This window comes from Aedes aegypti, chromosome 3 (assembly GCF_002204515.2).
Source record: "Aedes aegypti strain LVP_AGWG chromosome 3, AaegL5.0 Primary Assembly, whole genome shotgun sequence".
NCBI lineage: Eukaryota > Metazoa > Arthropoda > Insecta > Diptera > Culicidae > Aedes > Aedes aegypti.
This window is the reverse complement of record NC_035109.1, coordinates 102,773,896-102,799,037: the sequence shown is the minus strand read 5'-3', so window position 1 is coordinate 102,799,037 and position 25,142 is coordinate 102,773,896. Positions and strand designations below refer to the sequence as shown.

Below are 25,142 nucleotides of genomic sequence, written 5' to 3'. Positions count from 1 at the left end.
ACATCTAGTCAAAGTCTGTGCTCTTGAATTCATTTTTCAGAAAATTTCAGCACAACATGCTTCTCCGGTTTATCAGGCACCTTTCTGCACCATTAGTTTTTAAAACCCAACTGTCCATGTGAGCGTTCGAACGGATTTCGTCTCTGTGTAGGTGTTTCTCTAATTAGTGCTTTCTGGTAAATAGCCCAAAAATGTGTGAATCGTGTCTCCGTTGAGATGTTCTGCGCTGGACTTTGTTCAATTCTCTTTTCTCCTAGTTGTGCAAATTGCTCATGCTGTGCATTGTCTATCGCACTACATGTAGATGGATTCTTCGATTTTGATCATTTTAACGGCTTTCTCCATTTCAAGTGGTAAAAATGTTTAAAGGCTTGTCTGATAAATATCGAATGTGTTTAAATAATATGTAGTTTATTTCAATTGTAATCACCTGAAATATCGTGCTAATACCGTTGGAAACTCATTTAAATGTAGGAAAGAATTACAGCGGAAACTTGATGTACCCTAATATTTGCCCTAATGCGCCACACTTAAAACTGATTTCAAAATGCGGCGAGTTGAGGTGCGTCGCGAGTCACACTGGCGCGATCCGGTTTGGTGGCGGCGCGACAATATTTTTTGTAATACATTTCTCGAAAACTTATTCATAAAGACTCAAGTCAAAAAAGTATACAAACTTACTTTATCCATCCTACGTGTTTCGCAGACGAAATTCTACACGTTTCGCTCTGAACCAACTCGATTTTTCACTTTCAGAACGTTTAATTTCCGAATTTACAAAACGACGAAAGTAAGATTTTCAACTTTCGCAATCTAACCACTACTTTCGCCGCCCGCTGTATGGAGAAACAAAGTGACTAAACCACGAATCAAAACAAAACACTGCTTGAGTCGATTTTACACTGGTAGAAAAACGTCGCAAGTAACTGAATAAAACGGCTTATCATTTTGTCATAAAAATCTTGTGTGAAATAAAAGGAACTCCATAGTTTTTGAACGCGAGCTCTTCTTCTTCTTCTTCTTCGTCTTCTTTTTGGCGTTACGTCCCAACTGGGATAGAGCCTGCTTCTCAGTTATTAACTGAGAGCTTTCTTTGCCGATTGACCATTTCTGAATGTGTATATCGTGTGGCAGGTACGATGATACTCTATGCCATGGGAATCGAGAAAATTTCCTCTACGAAAAGATCCTCTTACCAGCGGGATTCGAACCCACGACCCTCAGCATGGTCTTGCTGAATAGCTGCGCGTTTACCGCTACGGCTATCTGGGCTCGCGAGCTCATTGTATGCAAAATTTAAGCAATGTACACGTCGAAAAAATGATATAAAGGTGATTCATTTTAAAACAGTTTTGGAAGACATGTTGTGATTCTTCTGAATTAATTTTCTCAAAACCGTATGGAAGTTACTTACGTCGATTTGAAAAAGTAATGGAGATTTGTTCTATTTAAAAGCTTGCTTCAGAATCTATAAAACTTTATTTTGATTCCTCTTTATAGCTTCCTTCTTGGCGTTATAACATCTTTAGTGCATTTGGATACAACATGACCGGCCTGAAAATTTGTCTGCAGATCAAAAGTTTATTCACAAGACAAAGTTTTTTTTCTGTATATATATCTGTTACATTTGGCTTAAACGCGCCCAAAGTGAGTGTGAGCATGAGTGTAATTATCAGAAAAAAAAAAATCTCCATCAAATACCAGTCGTTTTCTATAGCTAAGCTGCATGTCTGGTCAAAATTTAAAAAAACATCTTAGTGTTCGTTTTGAAGTTACGCCTTTTTTATTATAAAAGTTCACAAATTCTAAGGGAAATCTGATACAACCCAACCTCTTTTTACGACCGTTATCGGGGGGTCGTAAAAAAATCAGGGTTATAATTATGTTTTTGAAAAATGCAACGTCTAGATGTGGAAATACTTATTCGAGATATTCGGCAAAGTTGAAGCAAGGATTAAGAACTTTCCAAAACGGTCGTTCAAGTTTTCATATTTTTAATAAATGGCAACACTGCTCGATTGTTATCAAAAGAACCAATTTTATGGGGGTGTGACATGCAAATATCTATAAATTTCAAAGCTAACGATACCGAATGTTCACCAAAGTGGAAGGAAGTGTTGCGTGCCATACAGTCGACCGGAACACAAATGTTCATGTGGTTGGCAACACTATTTAAGAAGAATAAAGAAAAGATCAAAACCATAAAACTTGAGCGGAATTGAAAAATAGAATGCTTAGCAACATAGCAATACTTTTCAACTGTAATCCAGGTTTTCATCAAGAGTTCAAAATTTTGTCGCTGCTGGCAACACTGCTCAAGTAAAGTTCCGCAACCAGGCAGTGCTAGTGTGCATGAAACTTTTGTTTTGCGGATAACTCAGGATCCTGACCACTTAGAAAGATGGCGTCTTCGGTGAAGTTGTCCAGTAGCTCAAGGACTACCATTATTTAAGCCAAGAGATTCGAGATAGCCCAGATAGCCGTAGCGGTAAACGCGCAGCTATTCAACAAGACCAAGCTGAGGGTCGTGGGTTCGAATCCCATGGACTATCATAATTCTAGTCAAGAAATTTCAGACTTTTCCACCAGGCGGCGCTAGTGAGCATGAAACTTTTGTTTTGTGGATATCTCAGGATTCTGACCACTTAGAAAAATGGCGTCTTCAGCAAAGTTGTTCAGTAGGGCTATCATTTTTTTACCCAAGAGATACAAGATTTTTACACCGGACTGCGCTAGTGTGCATGAATCTTTTGTTTTGTGGATACCTCTGGATCCTGATCACTTAGAAAGAAGGCGTCTTTGGCAAAGTTGTTCAGTAGTTCAAGGACTATCATTATTCTAGTCAAAAAAAATCTAGATTTTTCCACCAGGCGGCGCTAGTGAGCATGAAACTTTTGTTTGCGGATATCTCAGGATTCTAACCACAAAGATGGCGTCTTGGGCAAAGTTGTTCACTAGCTCAAGGGTTATCATTATGCTAGTCAAGAGATTCAAGATGTTTCCACCAGGTGGCGCTGATGAGCACGCTTTTTTGTTCCGCGAATATCTCAGGATTCGCCAAACGGTGGTGGAATGGAAATGTAGAAAAATGTTTATTCTATCCAAGAGGTTCGAGATTTTGTCGTCAGGTGGCGCAAGTGAGCATAAAACAACTGGCATAACAGTTAGCATAAAGCATGGCAAACTTGTTCATTAAAGTAATGGGTTATCATTGTTCTAGCCATGCAATTCCATAGTTTGCCCCCAGACGGAACTAGTGAGTATGTTATTTTGGCAATAGTCTCGAACTTCTTGGTTGTAATAAGCAATTTTTACGAAGACGTCCTCTTTCTAAGTGGTCAGGATCCTGAGATAACTGCAAAACAAAAGTATCATGCTCACAAACGCCGCTTGGTGGCAAGATTTTGAATCTCATGGCTTTTATAATGATAGCGCTTGAGCTACTGAACAACTTTGCCGATGACGCCATCGTTCTAAGTGGTCAGGATCCTGAAATAACTGCAAAACAAAAGTTTCATGCTCACTAGCGCTGTCTGGTGGCAAAGTTTTGAATCTCATGGCTTTTATGATGATAGCGCTTGAGCTACTGAACAACTTTGCCGAAGGCGCTATCTTTCTAAGTGGCCTTGATTCTGAGATATCCTCAAAACAAATGTTTCATGCTCACTATTCCTATTCCTATTCCTATTCCTATTAATTCTTATTAATTATTTGTTCAACATTTGCAAACGCATTATCCATGGACGTATTCTCATATTTAGTAGAACATTTAAATAAAATTGCGGTAATTAAATTAGGACTTACACATCTCATTCCCAAAAACGGTATTCTCAATTTATATCTTAGAGAAAATCAACATTATGAAACACACTTTCAATAAATACGGCAAGCCTTGATCTATTCTGTACATTTCATGTCATAGTTTTTGGTTTATAAATTTGTTTCCAGGTTTATTCGCTGTGTCGGTAAACACTTTTCATATTATACAGATAATAAAAAATGTCCCGAGGTCAAGGCTCACCAATCTAAGTCTCTCAAAAAAGGTTTAATTTTCAAACCAGATCCTTCCCCTTTAAAGCTATACTATATTGTCAGTTCACAAAGTTCAATTCGCACGATTTGACGTCAATCTTGACCGAGCAGAATCCATCCTCCTTCAGCTCACTGCATCCAACCCAGAAATAAAACAAAATCCAGCTTTTCTCTGACCGTTTTTTTCTGCTATGGTTACACAGTTTATTGAAGAAACTCGCATTATCGCAAACAGAAAGTCCGGTTCAATCTAAAGGATTCGTTGCCCGAGTTAAGCTGATAACCGATGCTGTTGTTTTCGGTTTGCATATTCACAAAGTGTATAATTGCGTACGTAAGCGATTCAGGGCGTTAACGTACGTCATTGTTAAATCAGCTATGACGTTCGGTTCTACTAGCGTCATCATTTTTTAAAATATTGTTTGTGCTCAAATGTGTTCTAAAAATAATGCTCTGGAATATTCCATTGAACAAATGCGTATGCGAACAAGAAATGTATAGTAGTGAATCCATTTGAAAGGCATAGAATTGTTGTTGCCTCTGATTGAATCTGGCAAAGATTTTTTTTCAAAGGAACCATCGAGATAGGCTCTCCCTATCGAGACAAAGAACATTAATTTAATGATCACTAGATTGAAAATCATTCCGTTACTACCCGCATAGAAAAATACACTTTGTATTACTCTTATAACAGTAAGTTTCCTCTAACCATAAAGGGTAATGTATCACAAACAGTTTTGTTTTTGTTGAACAATAAGAAACCAATAGCCTCAAATTATAAAAAAACAAAATCAGTAACCCATACCAAACAGTTACAGTACTACAAATTGTTGAGAAATTGTTTAATTATATGGGATGCAAACTCATTAGAAATAGTGGCAATGTATAATAATCCTCTAACAAATAGTTTTTGCCTCTATCCAAGCAACACATATACTCAAGAGCATTTTACAATACATTACCTTTTGCTAACAGTTTCTAGAATAGTTGTACACGTTTGTATTATACACGCTAGAAAATTAACAAGGTGGTGAAGGTGGTTATGTGTAATTTTCATAAGCTGGTGTATAATTCTCCTTTCTTTTAGCATAACTGAAGTAAGTATGTGAAATAACACTATATTTGTGTTTTTAAATTGTTTCGATCGTGGTATATTGAATGACAAAATAATAATCTTCGACGAATAAAAGTGAATCCTGAGTAGTGTTTCTCTGAGCGTGTTTGCAAAAAACAAACAAAAATAAAACCTGGAGAAAAGTTTTTCATCTGAATTTTCTTGCCAGTTCATTGTTATTATACGGAAATTTCCAGTACCGGATCACGAACAACTGGTGAGTATAATGATCAAATCGGTTTTGAAAGCAACTTATTTTCTTTTCCTAAAGGATTCGCGATGCTGTCGCTGAAAAAAACAGCCAAAAACGCAATCAAACATTCGCCACCGGGTTCGTTCAAAATTTTCAACAACAACCACAACGGGCAAATGGATGAGAAAGTATTAGCCGTGCCTGCTGGATCTGCCGTGTAAGCCAGCAACGGAGTGCGGTGAAAAAAGGAATACGAATTAACGTTTCTGCTTAGCCCTACTGGTATGTATCGTTGGGACTCGCAGCCGGACGATTCCCAGGAAAGGGTTGACATGGTGCCAGGTCATCTCGAAGCTGCCGGATTTTTCATCAAATTTTGCGTTGTGAATTGTGTATTGAATTTTTGTTTACAACAAACGTAACTTGAAGAATATTTCATACAAATGAAAAAAATATATGGTGCAAAGGACAAATTTTAAATAATCATTAATTAACGTAAAACTTAAAGGCTTATTCTGAATAGCAAGCAATGTAACAAGAATAATGAGTGGTCCCAATAATCTTCAGACTAAAGACGGTTTCACCAAAGACAAATTAAAGACCTCCATGTCCCTTGCAGTTGCTCAAAATTTTATGGCTCATAAGGTAATCTAGAATGCCGTTCAAAGTGTACTGCGATCTGTTAAACTTGGGTACCTTTTGCACTACCGAGGGACCAAATGCAGTACTAGAAGTGGTACCCAATCTGAGCCCGAGTGTGACGGACCTGGTTTCACCTTCAATCATTCATTCATTTTCAAAACCTTTTGATTAAGATGTGACAGCTTTTATTTGTAGTGATTTTCCTACACATTTTACTTGTTTCATTGTTTCGCTAAAATATTTCCCCCTTATAATTATATAGTATAGACATAATATAACAGTCTAGTGTATGGTTAAAATACCACAAAATACCATAAACCAATAATTACCCATACGTTATTCGTTCGCATTCGAATTTTATGGTTCAATTGTTTTTGAACTGTTTGGCTTACACTGAATTTGGTAAGAAATGCACAGTATATTCACCATTTGATAAACAGGAAACGAAAAATTTTGTTCGAGAAAATCATCGTTTTTATATTGTTACATAACTTAACCTCCTATTTCCCACATTGTTATTTTCCAATTTACTGTTTCCCAAACTGTCGAAATCGTTCGGCATAGGGTTGGTTTAGTGTTACTTGGCATGGTAGGAGAAATTATTCAGATACGGTTGCAAATGGTTATAAACAATATGGGAAACAGTACTAATACGGTTCTTATTTATGCGGGTAGGAAAATAATAAACAAACAAACTTCATATCGAGTTTCCAAATAGTTCTGAATCGCTTAAATCTGGTCTAGTAACCTGTGATAATGTTCATATCTACATATAGAGAGAAAATTGGGAACAAACAATCAACAGGAACACATCGAGAGATGGAGATATCGAGATAAGGAGGATGTATTATAAGCAGGTGAAATCAACTCACCTGTAAAAAATCTGAACTGCTACGGCAAATGAAATGTAATATGTTGTTAACAAAATGTTAATAAAATCTTAGATTTGTTTTACCAAATTAGGATGATAGTGTTGCCTAATAACACAGAACACCTAGATATAAGAAATAATGAATGTAATGTTTGGAATGATACTAATAAAGAAATAAAAAAAAAGAGATAAGGAGGATATCGAGATATGGAGAGAGAAATCGTATGCAGAATGAAGGGACCGAAGCAAACATCGACATAGGGAGAGATATCGAGATGTGGAGAGTCGACTGTAACTCATAATCTGTTTTCCTGCGTATAAAATAAGAAGTTCTACTAAAAACCTGATAAAATGGGGTATTCCTGACAAAGGAGTATATAGCTGCTCAACATTCAAAAATTAAAATTAGAATTGACATCAATATTTGGATTGGCGGCTCACAACAGCATCTGTTCCAAGGTATATTGAAGAAAGGTTCAGCAATCTAAGCAGTCAGTGGATGCGGGGAGTGGTAAACAGTGGAGGGTAGAAAATGACAGCTGGCGAGTCGGCGAGCTGGCTGATTCGTTAATGTGATTTTCCCTTCTAGTGGTTGCTATCGTTTCCATAGGATTGTTTTTATTGATCGTAGTGCTTTGATAATGAGAAGCAAAACTCAAAGCATTTGCAAGTAAGTTCATTGATACTATGTATTATCTCAAATATAATTTTGATTTTGCTATTTTCAGACTAACATTAAACTCCATAGAGTAGAAATACTCAGTTTAGAGTTGCTTCCTTCCAGGGGACCGGCCAGGACAACTGCATTAAATACAGGCTGTTACCCGTAGGCGATGGGCTACGACAGAAAGAGGGAGTTCGCCGAAATTTCGCGGTATGTCGTACGATCGGCTGATGAACGGAATCCCATGGATGAGAAGAGTTATGATATTATTTACACTACCTTCTGCTAACCATTATCCTTATTTTTAGCAAACAAAATTGAACGTAACAGATAGATGGCATTGACTTAACCGATGAAACTGTCGAGTGCGCTGGTTCTCTTTTTAAACGGGTGCCGGTAATACATGGAAGCCCGTTTACTGTAAATGGAATGAAAGCTTTTGTAATTTTGAGTATTTTTTACTGTTCAGAAATTTTGGTTAATTAAAAATTCTTTGACCAGTGATACATATGAAACTAAATAAAATGCAATTGAATATTGTATGGAGTTTTTTAGAATTTTTTAATGCATTCCGGTTGTTTATTTATTTCAACTTCGATGGGGCTCATTCGCACATTCCCTAACGCTCAAAGTGAACGTTTTTAACACCTATCCACCTCCGTAAGCCGTAACAACTTGAGCACGTCCAACCACCTCCTTCTGCGTTATGAAATTTGTGAATGGGCCCTTGTATTTTGTTCAACACTTTTTCCCGCACACACCTCCGTGGTGAAAATCCACTTTCAATCGCAGTTATTTTGTCGCAGTTATTGGCATGATGCGTGTGTACTGTGAAATTGTTCCAGAAAATTTGAATCAACTGACGTTTTCCAAAACAAAATGAATTGAGGGGAAAAGCTTGTTTTAGTATCATGACTTGCTGACTTATTCAAGCATAACAGACCTGCCAGCTGTTATCTTTTTCTCCAATATGGCGGAATGTTCTATTTGACACATCAATCTACCTCCCTTCTACTACCTTGATCTGTTCCACATGTCAGGGGCGACTGATTATCGTCTGAGTGCCAGAGAAGGACTCTAAGCTAAACTGCGCACTATGATCCTCCGAACATTTAGGGGGAATGGTCCTCCGTAAATCTAGGGAGTTGGTGTCAGGCCCTGCAAGCCAGCCGTAGAAACACATCAGCACAGGAACGTCAACAAGAGAATACAGGCCAGAACAATCGGCAAAGACCACTCCGGAAGCACTGATGATAACAAGGACGCATTTTGCGCGCAAATTGAACGCGAGTACGACCGCTGCCTAAGTCACGGCGTCAAGATCATCACAAGACATCTATACGCTCAAGTTGGCCAGGGGGAGGAATTCAGACCGACGATTTGAAAGTTCAGCGCCCCCCGGCTGACGAACGAGAACGGCCTACGACTGAAAGATTTTACTGCCTCCAAGAATATAGCCATTCGTAGCACCTATTTCCAGCATAGCCTCCCGTATCGGTACACCTGGAGATCACCTCAGCAGACAGAATCGCAAATCGACCACGTTTTGATCGATGGATGGCACTTCTCCGACATAACCGACGTCAGAACCTATCGTGGCGCAACGGCATTGGCTCCGATCACTACCTGGTGATGGTGAAACTGCGCTAAAAACTATTCGTCATCAACTATATGCGGTACCGACGCCCGCCTCGGTACAATCTAGCGCGACTGAAACAACCAGATATTGCGTAGCATATTGAGGCAGCGTTGCCGGATGAAGGCGATCACGATAGAGCTCCTTTTGAGGACTGCAGGAGGACAGTCAAAGCAGCCATTAACGACGCTGCCGAAATTGTCATTGTCGGATACGTGGAATGGAGTTTAAGAAACGATTGGTTCGATGAGGAGTGCCAGGAGGTTTTGGAGGAGAAGGATGCGGCGCGAGCTGCAACGCTGCACATGGTACGTGGCAAATCGTGGAACGATACAGACTGAAGCGGAAACAGCAAACCCGCGCGCCTTTTCCGGGACATAAAGCGCCGCCTGGAAGAGATTGATTGACCATTTTTGCATGTTTATATCGTGTGGCAGGTACGAAGATACTCTATGCCCTGGGAATCGAGAAAATTTCCTTTATGAAAAGATCCTCGACCAGCAGGATTCGAACCCACCACCCTCAGCATGGTCATGCTGAATAGCTGCGCGTTTAGCGCTACGGCTATTTGGGCCCTTGGAAAACTACGTACCGCGAGCTTAAATGTTCTGGGATAAGGATGGGAGCATCTTGACGGACGGACGCGAGGTGATCGAAAGGTGGAAGCAGCACTACAATGCACACCTTAATGATGCAGAGAACAAGGCACAGAAGGTCGGGACAGCGAAGGTGATAACTACATAGACACAGCGGACAGTGGAAACCAACCAGTTCCCACGATGAGGGAAGTTGGATGCCAAGACTCAAGAACATTAAGGCCGCATGCAAGAATGGTTTCGAACCCGAACTCATCAAGATGTGCCTAGAGAGGTTGGCCGCTGTTCTGCAACGGCTGATAGTCAGTATCTGGGAAAGGGAACAGCTACCGGAGGAGTGAAAGCAAGGCGTTATATGCCCCCACATTATCTTCCATCATCTATCACCTACAGCAAACGAGTTCGTGGGAAGCTATCGAGAAGATTTCCTCGACGGCCGCTCGACAACGGACCAGATCTATTCCGTGCGGCAAATCCTCCAGAACTGCGTTGAGTACCAGGTCCCACTATAGAACCTGTTCATCGATTTCAAGGCGGCATACGACAGTATTGACCGTGTAGAGCTATGGAAGATCAAGGACGAGAACCGCTTTTCACAAGATTGATTAAGGTGAAGATAAATCGAAGCCAAACCTAAAATTTTCTAGAACACAAATCTGGAGAACCAAACATTCGTTTAAGCTGAAAACTCAATCGATTGGTCACTAGCTGGTGGTGACTAATCGATTGAGTTTTCAGCTCAAACGGGTGTTCGGTTTTCCAGATTTGTGCTCCTGAAAATTTGATGTTTGGCTTCGATCCATCTTCACCTTAAAGCAATGATTGACAGTATCCAAAACTGCGTGCAGATCTTGGGCGAACACTCCAGCTCGTTCGAATGTTGCCAAAGACTAGGTCAAGGTGATGGACTTTCGTGCCTGTTGTTCAATATTGCGCTTATAGGTATCATGCGGAGAGCCGGATTTAACAGTTGAGGCACGATTTTCACAAGATCCAGACAATTTGTCTGCCTCGCGGATAACATAAATATTTTTTTTTTTGTCATTGGTGACTTCAATGCCAAACATCGGTCATGGAATAATTCTCAAAGTAATTCCAACGACAGAATTTTATTTGATGAGTGCTCTTCAGGATATTTCTCAATTCAGTACCCTGATAGCCCTACATGTTTTTCCTCTTCTAGAAATCCTTCTACGATTGATTTGGTCTTAACCGACTCTAGTCATCTTTGTAGCCAATTAGTTACTCATGCTGATTTTGATTCTGATCATGTCCCTGTTATATTTCAAATATCCCATGAAGCGACTCTCAATCCTATCAGCTCCACTTTCAATTATTTATCAGCCGACTGGAATACATATGAAACGTATGTTGACTCTAATCTTGATGTTAACATTTCTTTAGAAACTAAACTTGATATTGATAATGCTCTTGAAACTTTAACAAATTCCATTGTTGAAGCCAGGAGCATTGCAATTCCAAAATGAGAAGTAAAATTTGAATCCGTGATTATAGACGATGATCTTAAACTCTTGATCCGTCTTAAAAACGTGAGGAGAAGGCAATTTCAACGCACTCGTGATCCTGCTATGAAAATTATATGGCAGGATTTGCAGAAAGATATCAAGAAACGTTTTGCAGATTTAAGAAACAAAAATTTTGAAAATAAAATTTCTCAATTGGACCCTCTAAGCCCTTTTGGAAATTATCTAAAATCTTGAAAAAACCTCAGAAGCCAATACCGGCATTGAAAGAGGAAAACAAATTATTACTAACTAATTGCGAAAAAGCTCAAAAACTTGCTTTGCAGTTTGAAAGTGCACACAATTTTAATTTAGGACTTACTAGTCCAATTGAATATCAAGTTACCCAGGACTTCGAAAATATTCTCAATCAAGAGAACGTTTTCGAAAATGCCTGGGAGACTGATTTGGAAGAAGTGAGAACTATTATTAAAAAAATCAAAAATATGAAAGCTCCTGGCGATGATGGAATTTTCTACATCCTCATCAAGACAATTCTAGAAAGTAGCTTATCATTTTTAGTTGATATTTTCAACAAATGTTTTCAATTAGCATATTTTCCTGACAAATGGAAAAATGCTAAGGTTGTTCCAATATCAAAACCAGACAAAAATCCTGCAGAAGCTTCTAGCTATCGTCCAATCAGTTTGCTTTCCTGCATCAGTAAACTTTTTGAAAAGGTTATTCTGAACAGAATGATGGCCCACATCAACGAAAATTCAATTTTTGCAAATGAACAGTTCGGATTCCGCCATGGACATTCGACCACTCATCAAATTTTACGTGTAACAAATTTGATCCGTTCCAACAAATCTGAAGGCTATTCTACTGGTCCTGCTCTTCTAGACATAGAAAAAGCATTCGACAGTGTTTGGCATGAAGGTTTGATCGTAAAATTAAAAAAGTTTAATTTTCCAACATACATTGTTAGAATAATCCAAAGCTATCTGTTAAATCGTACACTTCAGGTTAATTATCAGAACTCCAGATATGAAAGACTTCCTGTAAGAGCTGGTGTTCCCCAAGGCAGCATTTTGGGACCAATATTATACAATATTTTCACATCTGACTTACCTGAGTTACCTCAGGGATGTCAAAAATCTTTGTTTGCGGATGACATAGGCCTCTCCGTCAAAGGACGAAGCCTGCGTGTCATCTGTAGTCGATTGCAAAAAAGTTTGGATATTTTTTCTTCATACTTGCAAAAATGTAAGATTTCTCCTAATGCTTCCAAAACTCAACTAATAATATTCCCACATAAACCAAAAGCTCTTTATTTGAAACCTTCAAGTAGACATGTTGTTACGATGAGAGGGGTTCCAATAAATTGCACAGATGAAGTTAAGTACCTAGGGCTCATGCTAGATAAGAATTCAACTTTCAAAAATCACATTGAGGGCATTCAAGCCAAATGTAACAAATATGTAAAATGTCTCTATCCACTTATTAATAGAAAATCAAAACATTGTCTTAAGAACAAGCTTTTGATATTCAAACAAATTTTCAGGCCAGCCATGTTGTATGCTGTATCAGTATGGACTAGCTGTTGTAATACCAGGAAGCAAGCTCTACAGAGAAATCAAAATAAAATTTTGAAAATGATTCTGAAGCTTCCTCCCTGGTATAGTACCCATGAGTTACATAGAATATCCAATGTTGAACCATTGGAACAAATGTCAAATAAAATAAACAATAAATTCAGGTAAAAATCGTTACAATCTTCTATTGCCACGATTAATGCATTATATGTTTAGGTTAAGTTAGGTTAAGTATTTTCAAAACGTTTTTTTTTCTCTTATAAGCAGGTGAAATCAACTCACCTGTAAAAAATCTGATCTGCTACGGCAAATGAAATGTAATATGTTGTTAACAAAATGTTAATAAAATATTAGATTTGTTTTACCATATTAGGATGATAGTGTTGTTTAATAACACAGAACACCTAGATATAAGAAATGAATGTAATGTTTGAAATGATACTAATAAATAAATTAAAAAAAAATATATATTGGGAGCAAATTCAAAACGGTGGCAGTTTTTTCACCTGACTGAAACGTGAAGCTACATAAGTCGGACTGGTGGTGAATGCATCAAAAATAAAGTACATGCTGGTAGGCGGAACTGAGCGTGACAGAGCTCGCCTAGATAACAGTGTCACGATAAACGGGAATACCTTCCAGGTGGTGGGCGAGTTTGTTAACCTCGGATCCGTGCAGAGGGCTGATAACAACGTTAGTCGAGAAATACGAAGGCGCATCATATGTGGAAGTCGTGCCTACTATGGGCTCGAGAAGAAACTGCGGTCGAAAAAGATTGCACCAAAGGAATGATGTACAAAACCCTCATAAGACCTGTAGTTCTCTACAGGCATGAAGCGTGGGCTATACTTGAGGAGGACTTGCAAGCTCTTGAGGTTTTCGAACGCCGAGTGTTAAGGAAGATCTTCGGCGACGTGCAGGATAACGGTGTGTGGCGGCGAAGGATGAACCACGAGCTCGCTCAACTCTACGGTGAACCCAGTATCCTGAAGGTGGCTTAAGCTGGAAGGATACGCTGGACAGGGAATGTTGCAAGAATGCCGGACAACAGCCCTGTAAAGATGGTGTTCGCCACGAATCCGGTCGGAACAAGAAGGCGTGGGGCGCAACGAGCTAGATGGATTGACCAGGTGTACCAAGACGCAGTCGAGGATGGAGAGAATTCATGGTCGCGAACCGAGTGAATTGGCGAAATATTGTTGGCGAGGTTTTTGATGAAAACCCAAAAAAAAAAAATAAGTACACGAAATTCATTAGATTGTACTGAGCTATCCCCAAATGTGGCAAAGTATTTATCAAATCTGTCAAAGCAGAGTTGCATTTCTTGGTCAAAGCGTTGACTTACCACTGCCGACTCAACTATCACATGGCTAATATTCAGCGTGTTGATACATTTGTATGTGATAGTTGTGATTTTGATTATGGAATTTCTGTTCACTTGATATGTAACTATTCAGTTTTCGCGAAATTACGATTCCAATCACTTGGTTAACACTTATTAAGTACAACTGGTTTCAGAAACATAAATCTTCATGAAGTTATGTTATTCTTAACCCGCTGTGGTAATGAGCTATGTGCTCTCTTTACACTCATGCGTTTTTCAGAGCCCTTTTTAGTGCGCTGTTTGAATCCATTGTGGTATGAAGCTACTAGCTTTCATTTCGCTTATGCCATTTTTCCTTTTCAAGATACCACATGCCTTTTTCCTTCCAACTTTCTCTTCCCTTTCCTCTCCCATCGGGTAGATGATGAAATAGGCTCAAATATGGCGATGGCACAAATCTCCCAAATGGCGGGAACGGGCCTCTGAAGCTGGCCTTCTGAAACATGATACCTGAGTTATGTACCATTCAGTGTCAGTTTTCTAAAAATTTAAATTGATAATTTTTGGCAGCATCTTAAGTACCGTGGTTGGGGGTGAGATTGAGTCAAAAATGCGTATGTTCCGATTTGAGTGGATGTAAGTAACTGACACTGAAGAAGGTTACAAGTCTGAATTTAAAAGTACAATACTCAAATCTACTTCTCTGGTTATATACATTTGAGATTTTTTCCGATATTTTATGAAGGTATGAATCAGTATCAGAATTGTTATGCTGCATTTTCATGAAATTTATTTATGGAGACGAACCAGCCACCGGCTGAAAGTCTCGATATAATAAATAATGAAATTGATTTTTGTATTTTTGTCTTTGGTAAGTTATCCTGCAGCATATCCTTTCTTCAATATTACTGTAGCAGTAATTAATCAATCGTGTCGCTTTATCAAAGTGATTGCTCCTAATTTGTTGTGTTTTTATAGCTATTGAATAACTGAAAATTTCAATTAGCTGTGTGAATAGAAAACAACTGGTCATTCGGATTTCGACTGCGATGGAAGTTTTATTACACAGCGTAATGAAAATGACTTTTTTGCGTGTCTCAAGGATAAAATTAGGTGTCTTCAGTAGATGTGTGGTTGCCAAAGTTGTGTAAAACACTAGTTTCATTGGTGTTCACATGAAATTTAAAGTATTTTTTTTTATCAAAATTTTTAGTAATCTATAGTAATCCATCAATCATACAAAATATGATTTCAGCTTTCATTCAATATATAATTTAGTTTAAACAACACGATTTAATTTGAATTAAATCCTCTCAATATGCTTGTAGTCTCCAATACAAAATACTCTTATATGGCAAAATACTAGGGCTGTGCACTTTGAGGATTTATCGGTATCGGCGATATCATATTAATTCAATATCGGTATCGGCGATATATTGGATTTGAAATTATCGATATCGAACCGATATCCGATATTGTTCAAAATAGATTTTTGGAATCAATTTCGGATTTGTAGACACCAACTTTTGAATTATGGAGTTCATTATTTAAGTTTTGTAGTGATATTTTGCCATACCCAACGGATTTCTCAAATGGTTCAATAATTTTCATTTATGTAATATAATCAATAAATGCTGTTCTGATTATCGGACCAGATATCGGATCGATAATAGTTTTATCGTTATCGAACAATATCGGCCCGAGAGATACCGGATATTGTATCGATAAAATCGATCCGATAATATCGATATTATCGATAATATCGATATTTGCACAGCCCTACAAAATACAATACATTTCTAATCCATCAAAAATCAACTTGTGAGCATCAACATACAGTGAGATTCCGTTTTTGGCATGCTCCGTTTTTGGCATGCTCCGATTTTGGCACCCCCCGATTTTGGCAACAAAATGGATCCGTTTTTGGCAACATTTTTCGGTAGTTGTTAAACTTCCACTCGGCTGGTTGGCCGTAAACCACGATTCATAATTAAAACAAGTATTTATCGAGCAACGGACTCATGTTCCGTAACCGGTCGTTTGAGAACGTCGCGACCCATTGGAAGCCCACACAATAGAAACCTCAGCCAGCGCAGTTGCTGGCTAGTGTAGTGTGCTATTCCTATATCTAAAAAACAATGCGCTCTCGGGCTAGGCATTGGATATATATAGAAAGCGTTGTGTTTGGATGGGCATCTAATTCTTCCGAAAGAGGTGCACTTTGCGAAAGAGGACCACGTGATTATTGAGCTGAAATCGAATTCAGGTTAACTTCTGCGTTCATGAGTCCTCTCATGGCGTAGTGGTTAACGCGCCCCAACTAGAGATCGGGGAGTCGTGAGTTCGATTCTCACTGAGAAGACGTGTAACTTTTTCGCAAATCTTCACATCAATTGGTCCATCTAATCCAATTGCAAATTATATGTAATGTTTAGCTTTTCGGTAGTTGTTAACATTTTTCAATACCATTGAAATTTGTAAATTTTTGTAAATATTATCGTGTCTGTTGCTTTAGTCATTTAAAAAGCATGTCAACTCCACACCGATTACATTCCAGAGCTCCATTTTTGTCGATATTTCCTCAAATCTCACCAACTACTAAGGACTCGCGTACGCGCTTCTTTATTTCAGAATGTTCATTGGTCATACATTGGCAACGTTTCATGAGGCCAACAATCTCTACCAGTATCTCAACTAAAGACCAATCTCTTTTCTTAGGCATTCATATTGAGTGACCAGCCCACTTGAGTCTGCCAGTAGGTGCTAAAATTATAAACTCTGTTCTTCAGATTTGGAACAGCTTGTTTGAACAAAGCACCAGCACCGACATAAGAGAAACAAAAAATCTAAGACTCACACAGAGTTACAATCATAAATTTTGTCTCATCTTTTTGGCTTACTGTCTTTATTATTATGGTTTTACATACATGCAAAACACACCGCAATAAAAGATACAAATATGTACAGCAAAATGTCGTGTATCATAACTTTTAATAAATTTCATTAAATAACATGACAAATGCGAATACAGTCCAAACTACAATTTATTCTCAATAATATCATTGAAGCGTGCGATAAATATGACTGAGTGTGTTTTAACTTTTTGTCTGTGGTATTGGTGTGTATATTGATCTTTCTGCGTCAACAATTTAAAGCTACGTTCCTTCTTTAACAAGGAACTTGTAAGGCGTTAGATTTGTTAAGAGACGATCCAGAATTCTGTACAAGATTGTTAATCAAGGATACGGGTCTCATTATCATCAAAATTTTCCTTACGAGCTGAGGATATGAGTATCCTAACTGTAACCAGGAGAATCCTTAAGGGATTCTTGGTTCTTGTGGGACTTTTCAATGAGGACTCCCACAACTCATGAGGATATCTGCAGATTCCAAGTGGACACTAAGGGCTTGTTGAGGGATCCTTAGAGTGTATAATTGGTTATTGAGGATCATATCCAAAACCTGGTGATTCCTTATAAACTCTAGGGCGTCCTGTAAATTTTAAGCGGGATAATGAGAATTTCTATTAGTATTTTTAATATTTCCGGCGAAAACTTGGGGATTTTTTAAAAGTTTCCTAGAGGAATTTGCGGTGTGCTAGTGGTAGCCTAATAATAATAAACTTTTAAATTTTTCATCGGAGACTTGAGAGAGACTTGTTCAGCAACATCGCAGCGGAATTCGAAGATGTTAACTCCTAGAAAATTCCTTAACAAGATCCTAAGAACTCTATGCGATAACGGATGCTTGGCGAGATGCATCAGAGCTCAAGCGTTTTTTTTCTGTAGAAATCTTATAAGAACCTGAAGATTACTATAAGGTTCTTGAGGATTCATAACAGGATCCTGTAAATTTCGGTTGATTTCATAAGGTACTTACTTACTTATTTGGCTTTACATCAATTATCTTGATAAAGCCTCGCCAACAATATTTCGCCAATTCCCTCGGTTCATGGCCGCTTCTCTCCATCCTCGACTGTGACCCACGCTCTCCAGGTCCTGGTGTACCTGGTCAATCCACCTAGCTCGCTGCGCCCCACGCCTTCTTGTTCCGACCGGATTCGTGGCGAACACCATCTTTACAGGGTTGTTGTCCGGCATTCTTGCAACATGCCCTGCCCAGCGTATCCTTCCAGCTTTAGCTACCTTCACGATACTGGGTTCGCCGTAGAGTTGAGCGAGCTCGTGGTTCATCCTTCGCCGCCACACGCCGTTCTCCTGCACGCCGCCGAAGATCGTCCTTAGCACTCGGCGTTCGAAAACCCCAAGAGCTTGCAAGTCCTCCTCGAGCATAGTCCACGCCTCATGCCCATAGAGGACTACCGGTCTTATGAGCGTTTTGTACATCGTGCATTTGGTGCGGGGGTGAATCTTTCTTGACCGCAGTTTCTTCTGGAGCCCATAGTAGGCACGACTTCCGCTGATGATGCGCCTTCGTATTTCCCGACTAACATTGTTGTCAGCCGTCAACAAGGATCCGAGGTAGACGAACTCGTCCACCACCTCGAAGGTATCCCCGTCTATCGTAACACTGCTTCCTAGGCGGGCCCTGTCGCGCTCAGTTCCGCCAACCAGCATGTACTTTGTTTTCGACGCATTCACCATTAGCCCGACTCTTGTTGCTTCGCGTTTCAGGCGGGTGAACAAATCTGCCACCGTTTCAAATTTTCTCCCAATAATATCCATGTCGTCCGCGAAGCAAACAAATTGTCCGGATCTCGTGAAAATCGTGCCTCGACTGTTAAGTCCGGCTCTCCGCATGACACCTTCAAGCGCAATATTGAACAACAGGCACGAAAGTCCGTCGCCCTGTCGTAGTCCCCGCCGAGACTCGAACGAACTGGAGTGTTCGCCCGAGATCTTCACGCAGTTTTGCACACCGTCCATCGTTGCTCTGATCAATCTTGTGAGCTTCCCGGGAAAGCTGTTCTCGTCCATGATTTTCCATAGCTCTATGCGGTCGATACTATCGTATGCCGCCTTGAAATCGATGAACAAATGGTGCGTAGGGACCTGGTACTCACGGCATTTCTGGAGGATTTGCCGCACGGAAAAGATCTGGTCCGTTGTCGAGCGGCCGTCGATGAAACCTGCTTGATAACTTCCCACGAACTCGTTTGCTATAGGTGATAGACGACGGAAGAGAATCTGGGATAGCACTTTATAGGCGGCGTTTAGGATGGTGATTGCACGATAATTTTCACACTCCAGTTTGTCGCCCTTTTTGTAGATAGGGCATATAACGCCTTGCTTCCACTCCTCCGGTAGCTGTTCCGTTTCCCAGATTCTGACTGTCAGCCGATGCAGACAAGCGGCCAACCTGTCCGGGCCCATCTTGATGAGTTCAGCTCCGATACCATCCTTGCCAGCGGCTTTGTTGTTCTTGAGCTGTTGAATGGCATCCTTAACTTCCCCCATCGTGGGAGCTGGTTGATTTCAGCTGTCCGCTATGCTGACGTAGCCATCGCCTTCGCTGTCCTGACCTTCTGTGCCTGTGTTCTCTGCGCCATTCAGGTGTTCATCGTAGTGCTGCTTCCACCTTTCGATCACCTCGCGTCCGTCCGTCAAGATGCTCCCATCCTTATCCCGGCACATCTCAGCTCGCGGCACGAAGCCTTTGCGGGATGTGTTGAGCTTCTGATAGAACTTCCGCGTTTCTTGAGAACGGTACAGCAACTCCATCTCTTGGCATTCCACCTCTTCCAGGCGGCGCTTTTTGTCCCGGAATAGGCGGGTTTGCTGTTTCCGCTTCAGTCTGTATCGTTCCACTTTTGCCGCGTACCATGCTGCAGCATTGCAGCCCGCGCTGCATTCTTCTCCTCTAAAACCTCCTGGCACTCCTCGTCGAACCAATCGTTTCTTGAGCTCCGTTCCACATGTCCGACAACGCTTTCGGCAGCGTCGTTAATGGCTGCTTTGACTGTCCTCCAGCAGTCCTCAAGAGGGGCCCTATCGAGCTCGCCCTCATCCGGCAATGCTGCCTCAAGATGCTGCGCGTACGCATTGGCGACATCCGGTTGTTTCAGCCGCTCGAGATTGTACCGGGGCGGGCGTCGGTACCGTACATTGTTGATGACGGATAGTTTTGGGCGCAGTTTCACCATCACCAGGTAGTGGTCGGAGTCAATGTTGGCGCCACGATAGGTTCTGACGTCGGTTATGTCGGAGAAGTGCCGTCCATCGATCAAAACGTGGTCGATTTGCGATTCTGTCTGCTGAGGTGATCTCCAGGTGTACCGATACGGGAGGCTGTGCTGGAAATAGGTGCTACGAATGGCCATGTTCTTGGAGGCGGCAAAATCTATCAGTCGTAGGCCGTTCTCGTTCGTCAGCCGGTGGGCGCTGAACTTTCCAATCGTCGGTCTGAACTCCTCCTCCTGGCCAACCTGAGCGTTCAAATCTCCTATGATGATCTTGACGTCGTGGCTTGGGCAGCGGTCGTACTCGCGTTCGAGCTGCGCGTAAAATGCGTCCTTGTCATCATCAGTGCTTCCGGAGTGTGGGCTATGCACGTTGATTATGCTGAAGTTAAAGAATCGGCCTTTGATTCTTAACTTGCACATTCGTTCATTGATCGGCCACCACCCGATCACGCGCCTTTGCATATCACCCATCACTATGAAAGCTGTTCCCAGCTCGCGTGTGTTGCCGCAGCTCTGGTAGATGGTATGATTACCTCTAAACGTTCGCACCAATGCTCCTGTCCAGCACACCTCCTGCAGCGCTACGATGTCGAAACCGCGGGTCTTCAGTACATCGGAGAGTATGCGAGTACTTCCAATGAAGTTGAGAGATTTGCAGTTCCACGTACCGAGTTTCCAATCGCTAGTCCATTTTCGTCGCTGTGGTCTTTGCCGATTGTTCCGGTCCGTATTCTCTCGTTGACGTTCCTGTGCTGATGTGTTTTTACGGTTGGCTTGCAGGGCCTGACACCAACCCCCTAGATTTCCGGAGGACCATTCCCCCTAAATGTTCGGAGGGCCATAAGGTAGGTGTAAAACATATATCAAGCTCAATTAAAAATTATTTCAAGTAAAAATTAAATTCTTCCAAATTACAAGTCACATTTATGCATCATCTCATATTTACGTTTGCCCTTTTGATGCAGTCAACCATGCATTATAAATTGCTTTACTTTATCAGAAACATAAATTGAGCAATTCTAAACTCATCGCATTTTTCAAATTTTACGCTCCAAAAGTAAAACTGACTTTAAATGGTCATTTAATAAGAAAAAACAGTTCATGCCGTTTTGCAATACCCAGCGCTTTTGATTCACAAATACGTCTTTAGAAGAAAAAAAAAATTATCATGTTCATTTATAGTTTTAAGAAAATGTCCAGTTCTTCAATAAAAGTCACTTATGCGATTATTGGTTTTACAAGGCCATCTTATACAAAAAATATACATAAAGCTTCTGAAAAATAATTGAAGACGTTAAATTACGCCTTTTTTAACGCCACCAGAAAAATGTTACGGGGCTATAGATTCATAGCATAGTATAACCCTTCGGAAAAATGTTTCGAAGTGAACCTTTTCGAAGCTTCAACGCCTTATAATTCCATAAAAATGATGTATTAACATTGTAATGATGTTTTCAAAACCAATACTTGAAAAATAAAATTTGAAATATGGGTTCCGATTTTGGCATGGTTCCGTTTTTGGCAACTGAAAATTTCAACTTTGTTGCCAAAAACGGAATCGCACTGTATTATGAACTATGTTGATAAGCATTGTTTAATACATGAAGTGGGAATTCTTTTAAACAAATAAATTGCCTTACTGGCTGTTAAACTTGCATGCAAGTTCACTGAAATTGTCAAGTTCTACATTTAATAGTCAATAACTCTAAAACTAGACGTGCTATGATTTTTTGGAAAAGGCAATAGATTAAGCAACACAAATTTAAATAAATAGCGGTATTATGGTGCTTGAGACAAAAAAGTGTTCTGCAGTGTTATTGATTCCTCTCCTTTTATGATAAAATCCGAACGATCACATAACAAAAAATAAAGCAACGATAAAAAAGGGGTGATCATTTTGTTAACGGACAGTTATGTAGAAGCAACGAGTAATGACAAAATTTCATATTAAATTTACGAAAAATTTTATTGTTTAGATAACCAATTACACAGTAACAAATCTTATACTCTATATCCTCTTGAAATCGAGAAACATTATTAACTATTACCCTTATTTTACTTATACCCTACTGCCTGCAAGCAATCATTGAACAATTCACATCTGCACAACGCGACTCTTGAGTTCAGCCAGCTCCTGCGCGATCTTCTGGGGTAAATCGTGCGGCAGCTGGTTGTCGTAGTACTGCTTAATCTCGTCGACCTCCTTCAGCCAGAAGTCCTTCGGTATCGAGAACAGTTCCTTCTCGTTGATCGAGCAGTTCAGGTTATTGTAGTTAAGGGCACCCTTGGCGGGAATACGACCGATAGCAGTTTCCTCGTAGCATTCATGTTCGTCCACCCGCTGCAGAACCCATTCTAATACTCGGCAATTTTCGCCAAATCCTGGCCACAGGAACTTACCATTGGCATCCTTGCGGAACCAGTTAACGTGGAAGATCTTGGGCATGTGTCCACCGGCTTCAGCACAACGGTTTTCCATGCTAAGCCAGTGTTTCAGATAGTCGCCGAAGTTGTAACCGAAGAATGGACGCATTGCGAATGGGTCATTCATGATCATTTTTCCTTTGTGTTCGGCGGCGGCTGTGGTTTCACTGCGCATGGCAGATCCAATGAATACTCCGTGGGACCATGAGTTCGCTTCGTACACTAGTGGAACACCTTCGGGACGACGTCCTCCGAAAAGAATGGCCGAAATAGGAACTCCCTCGTTGTCTTCCCAGGCGGGGTCAATGATTGGGCACTGACTTGCCGGGGCGCAGAAGCGAGAGTTCGGGTGGGCAGCTGGTGTCTTTGATACACCCATCTTCCACGGCTGGCCCAACCAGTCGGTGATCTCGACTTCAGGATCGATTTCCTTTTCCATTCCTTCCCAGAACACTCCGCCGTCGGATGTGGCGGCGACGTTGGTAAAGATCGTGTTCTTGTAAACGGTTTCCATAGCGTTCGGGTTGGTTTCCGAGGAGGTTCCCGGAGCGACTCCGAAGAAACCATTTTCCGGGTTGATGGCGCGTAGTTGTCCCTTGGAGTCAAACTTCATCCAGGCGATGTCATCACCGACGCATTCCATGGTGTATCCAGGAAGAGTTGGCGTCATCATGGCTAGGTTAGTTTTGCCACAAGCAGACGGGAAAGCAGCGGCAATGTACTTTTTGACACCGTTGGGGTCGGTGATGCCGAGGATCAACATGTGTTCGGCGAGCCATCCCTCACGTTGAGCGATCGTGCTTCCGATACGTAGGGCAAAGCATTTCTTACCGAGGAGGGAGTTGCCGCCGTAGCCTGATCCATAGGAGACAATTTCGTTGTTGGCCGGTTTGTGTAGAATGATGGTTCTTTCCGGATCACAGGGCCATGATGGCATGGTGATCTTTCCGCTGGCTGGAGTGCCCACCGAGTGCAAACACTTGATAAAGTCCTGTTTGAAGAGATGTGTGATTAGCAAAGGTCAACAGGGCAGAGTACATTCAATAACTTACGGAGTTATCTGAGAGCTTCTCGAGGATTTCAACACCCATGCGAGTCATGATACGCATCGAGCAGACCACGTAAGCTGAATCGGTGAGTTCAATGCCGAACTTGGACAACGGCGAAGCGATCGGTCCCATGGAGAATGGAACCACGTACATGGTACGTCCCTTCATGCAACCGGGGAAACGAGAACGGATTGCCTTCTCGTAGTCTTCGGGCGAGATCCAGTTACCGAGGCTCCCCTGGACGCCATCCTTCGGAGTTGGGATGGCTTGCTCACGTCGCTGAGTACAGATGAAGGTCTTGGATTCGACACGGGCAACATCGGCTGGGTTGGTGCGGGCCAGCCAGCAGTTCTCATACTTGGGCAGCGGCTGTACCGTTCCGAGAGCGTGAAGAGTATTAATCAGGGTAGCACTTTCCTGCTCGCTTCCGTCGACGATATGGATGCGATCTGGTTGGCACATGGCAACAGACTCTTCAACGTAGGTACGGATTTTGGACGATAGCTGGGCCACATGTCCGTTGACGATGGTGATGCCACGGATTTGGTTGTCCGCTACGGAACGAAGTTTTGGAGAGCAGCCAAAAGCGGTTGGCAGCCTGAGGAGAGAAGAGCTTGTTTGAATAGTCGTTCTTCCTAGTGGTAGATGGGTACTTACTTGGTGAATTGTTCAATGACTTGAGGCATTTTTACGAGTTATTTTGTAATTTTTTTAGTTTGTTTTATAACTTTTTTAATTTTTTTGGTTATTTTGCTTTTTATGCTTATGCTACTATATTGGTTTCGTATTCAGCACGAATCGGAACTAACTAATTTCACGTTTATAGTAATTATCACTTTTGATTTTCAGAACACAGCACTCCTCAAAAACGACACTTTGTTTCATTTCACTCGCTTGAATGATGACTGATGCTTGGAGCGTGTGCCGACCGGTTCTTATATACCATTCTTGGATTGAGTGTCTTCGATTGGTTGTTCTTGTTCTTGGGTGCAGCAGAATAATCGCAGAAGGAGGCTCAACACTTATCGCTCCGCTCTCTGATTGGCTGACCTCGATGGGTTACCTGACCTTAGGCCGTTATCATTGGCAGTCGGGATGGCATGACATGCAGAAAGTGCGCGAATTGGCGAAGGATTTTCGGCGTTTGGCAATGTTTTTGTTTTCAAATGAGCTGATTTCGGGATTTGTTTTCGTGAATTTACGCAAGTGAAATACGTTGCTGACTGGTTGACGTATTGATAAATTTATGCAAAGATTTCCAAAAGTACAGTGACTTGTTTTTCGGATGCTGGAGAGTTTTTTTTTTGTCGATAAGAACTCATGAACAACTTGAAACGATCTACGATAATGTGCGACTGATTCAATATGAACACCTCTGACACCAAATTTGCATC

General features: G+C 40.9%; 1 protein-coding gene and 1 long non-coding RNA gene across 2 annotated transcripts; one reads left to right on the top strand and one right to left on the bottom strand.

The window, feature by feature from the left end:
* The first annotated feature begins 7,094 nt into the window (after positions 1-7,094).
* On the top strand, positions 7,095-8,056 carry LOC110678980. The gene is made up of 2 exons (XR_002502107.1): positions 7,095-7,726; positions 7,825-8,056. It is a non-coding gene; the product is annotated as an uncharacterized LOC110678980 (long non-coding RNA).
* A 14,164-nt stretch (positions 8,057-22,220) lies between these two features.
* On the bottom strand, positions 22,221-24,660 carry LOC5563586 (phosphoenolpyruvate carboxykinase [GTP]). Its single transcript, XM_001647886.2, has 3 exons — positions 24,406-24,660; positions 23,752-24,346; positions 22,221-23,690 (listed from the first exon to the last, which is right to left on the bottom strand). The coding sequence occupies exons 1-3, from the start codon at positions 24,432-24,434 to the stop codon at positions 22,371-22,373; spliced, it is 1,944 nt and encodes a 647-aa protein (XP_001647936.2). The 5' UTR covers positions 24,435-24,660; the 3' UTR covers positions 22,221-22,370.
* Between the last annotated feature and the right edge of the window lie 482 nt (positions 24,661-25,142).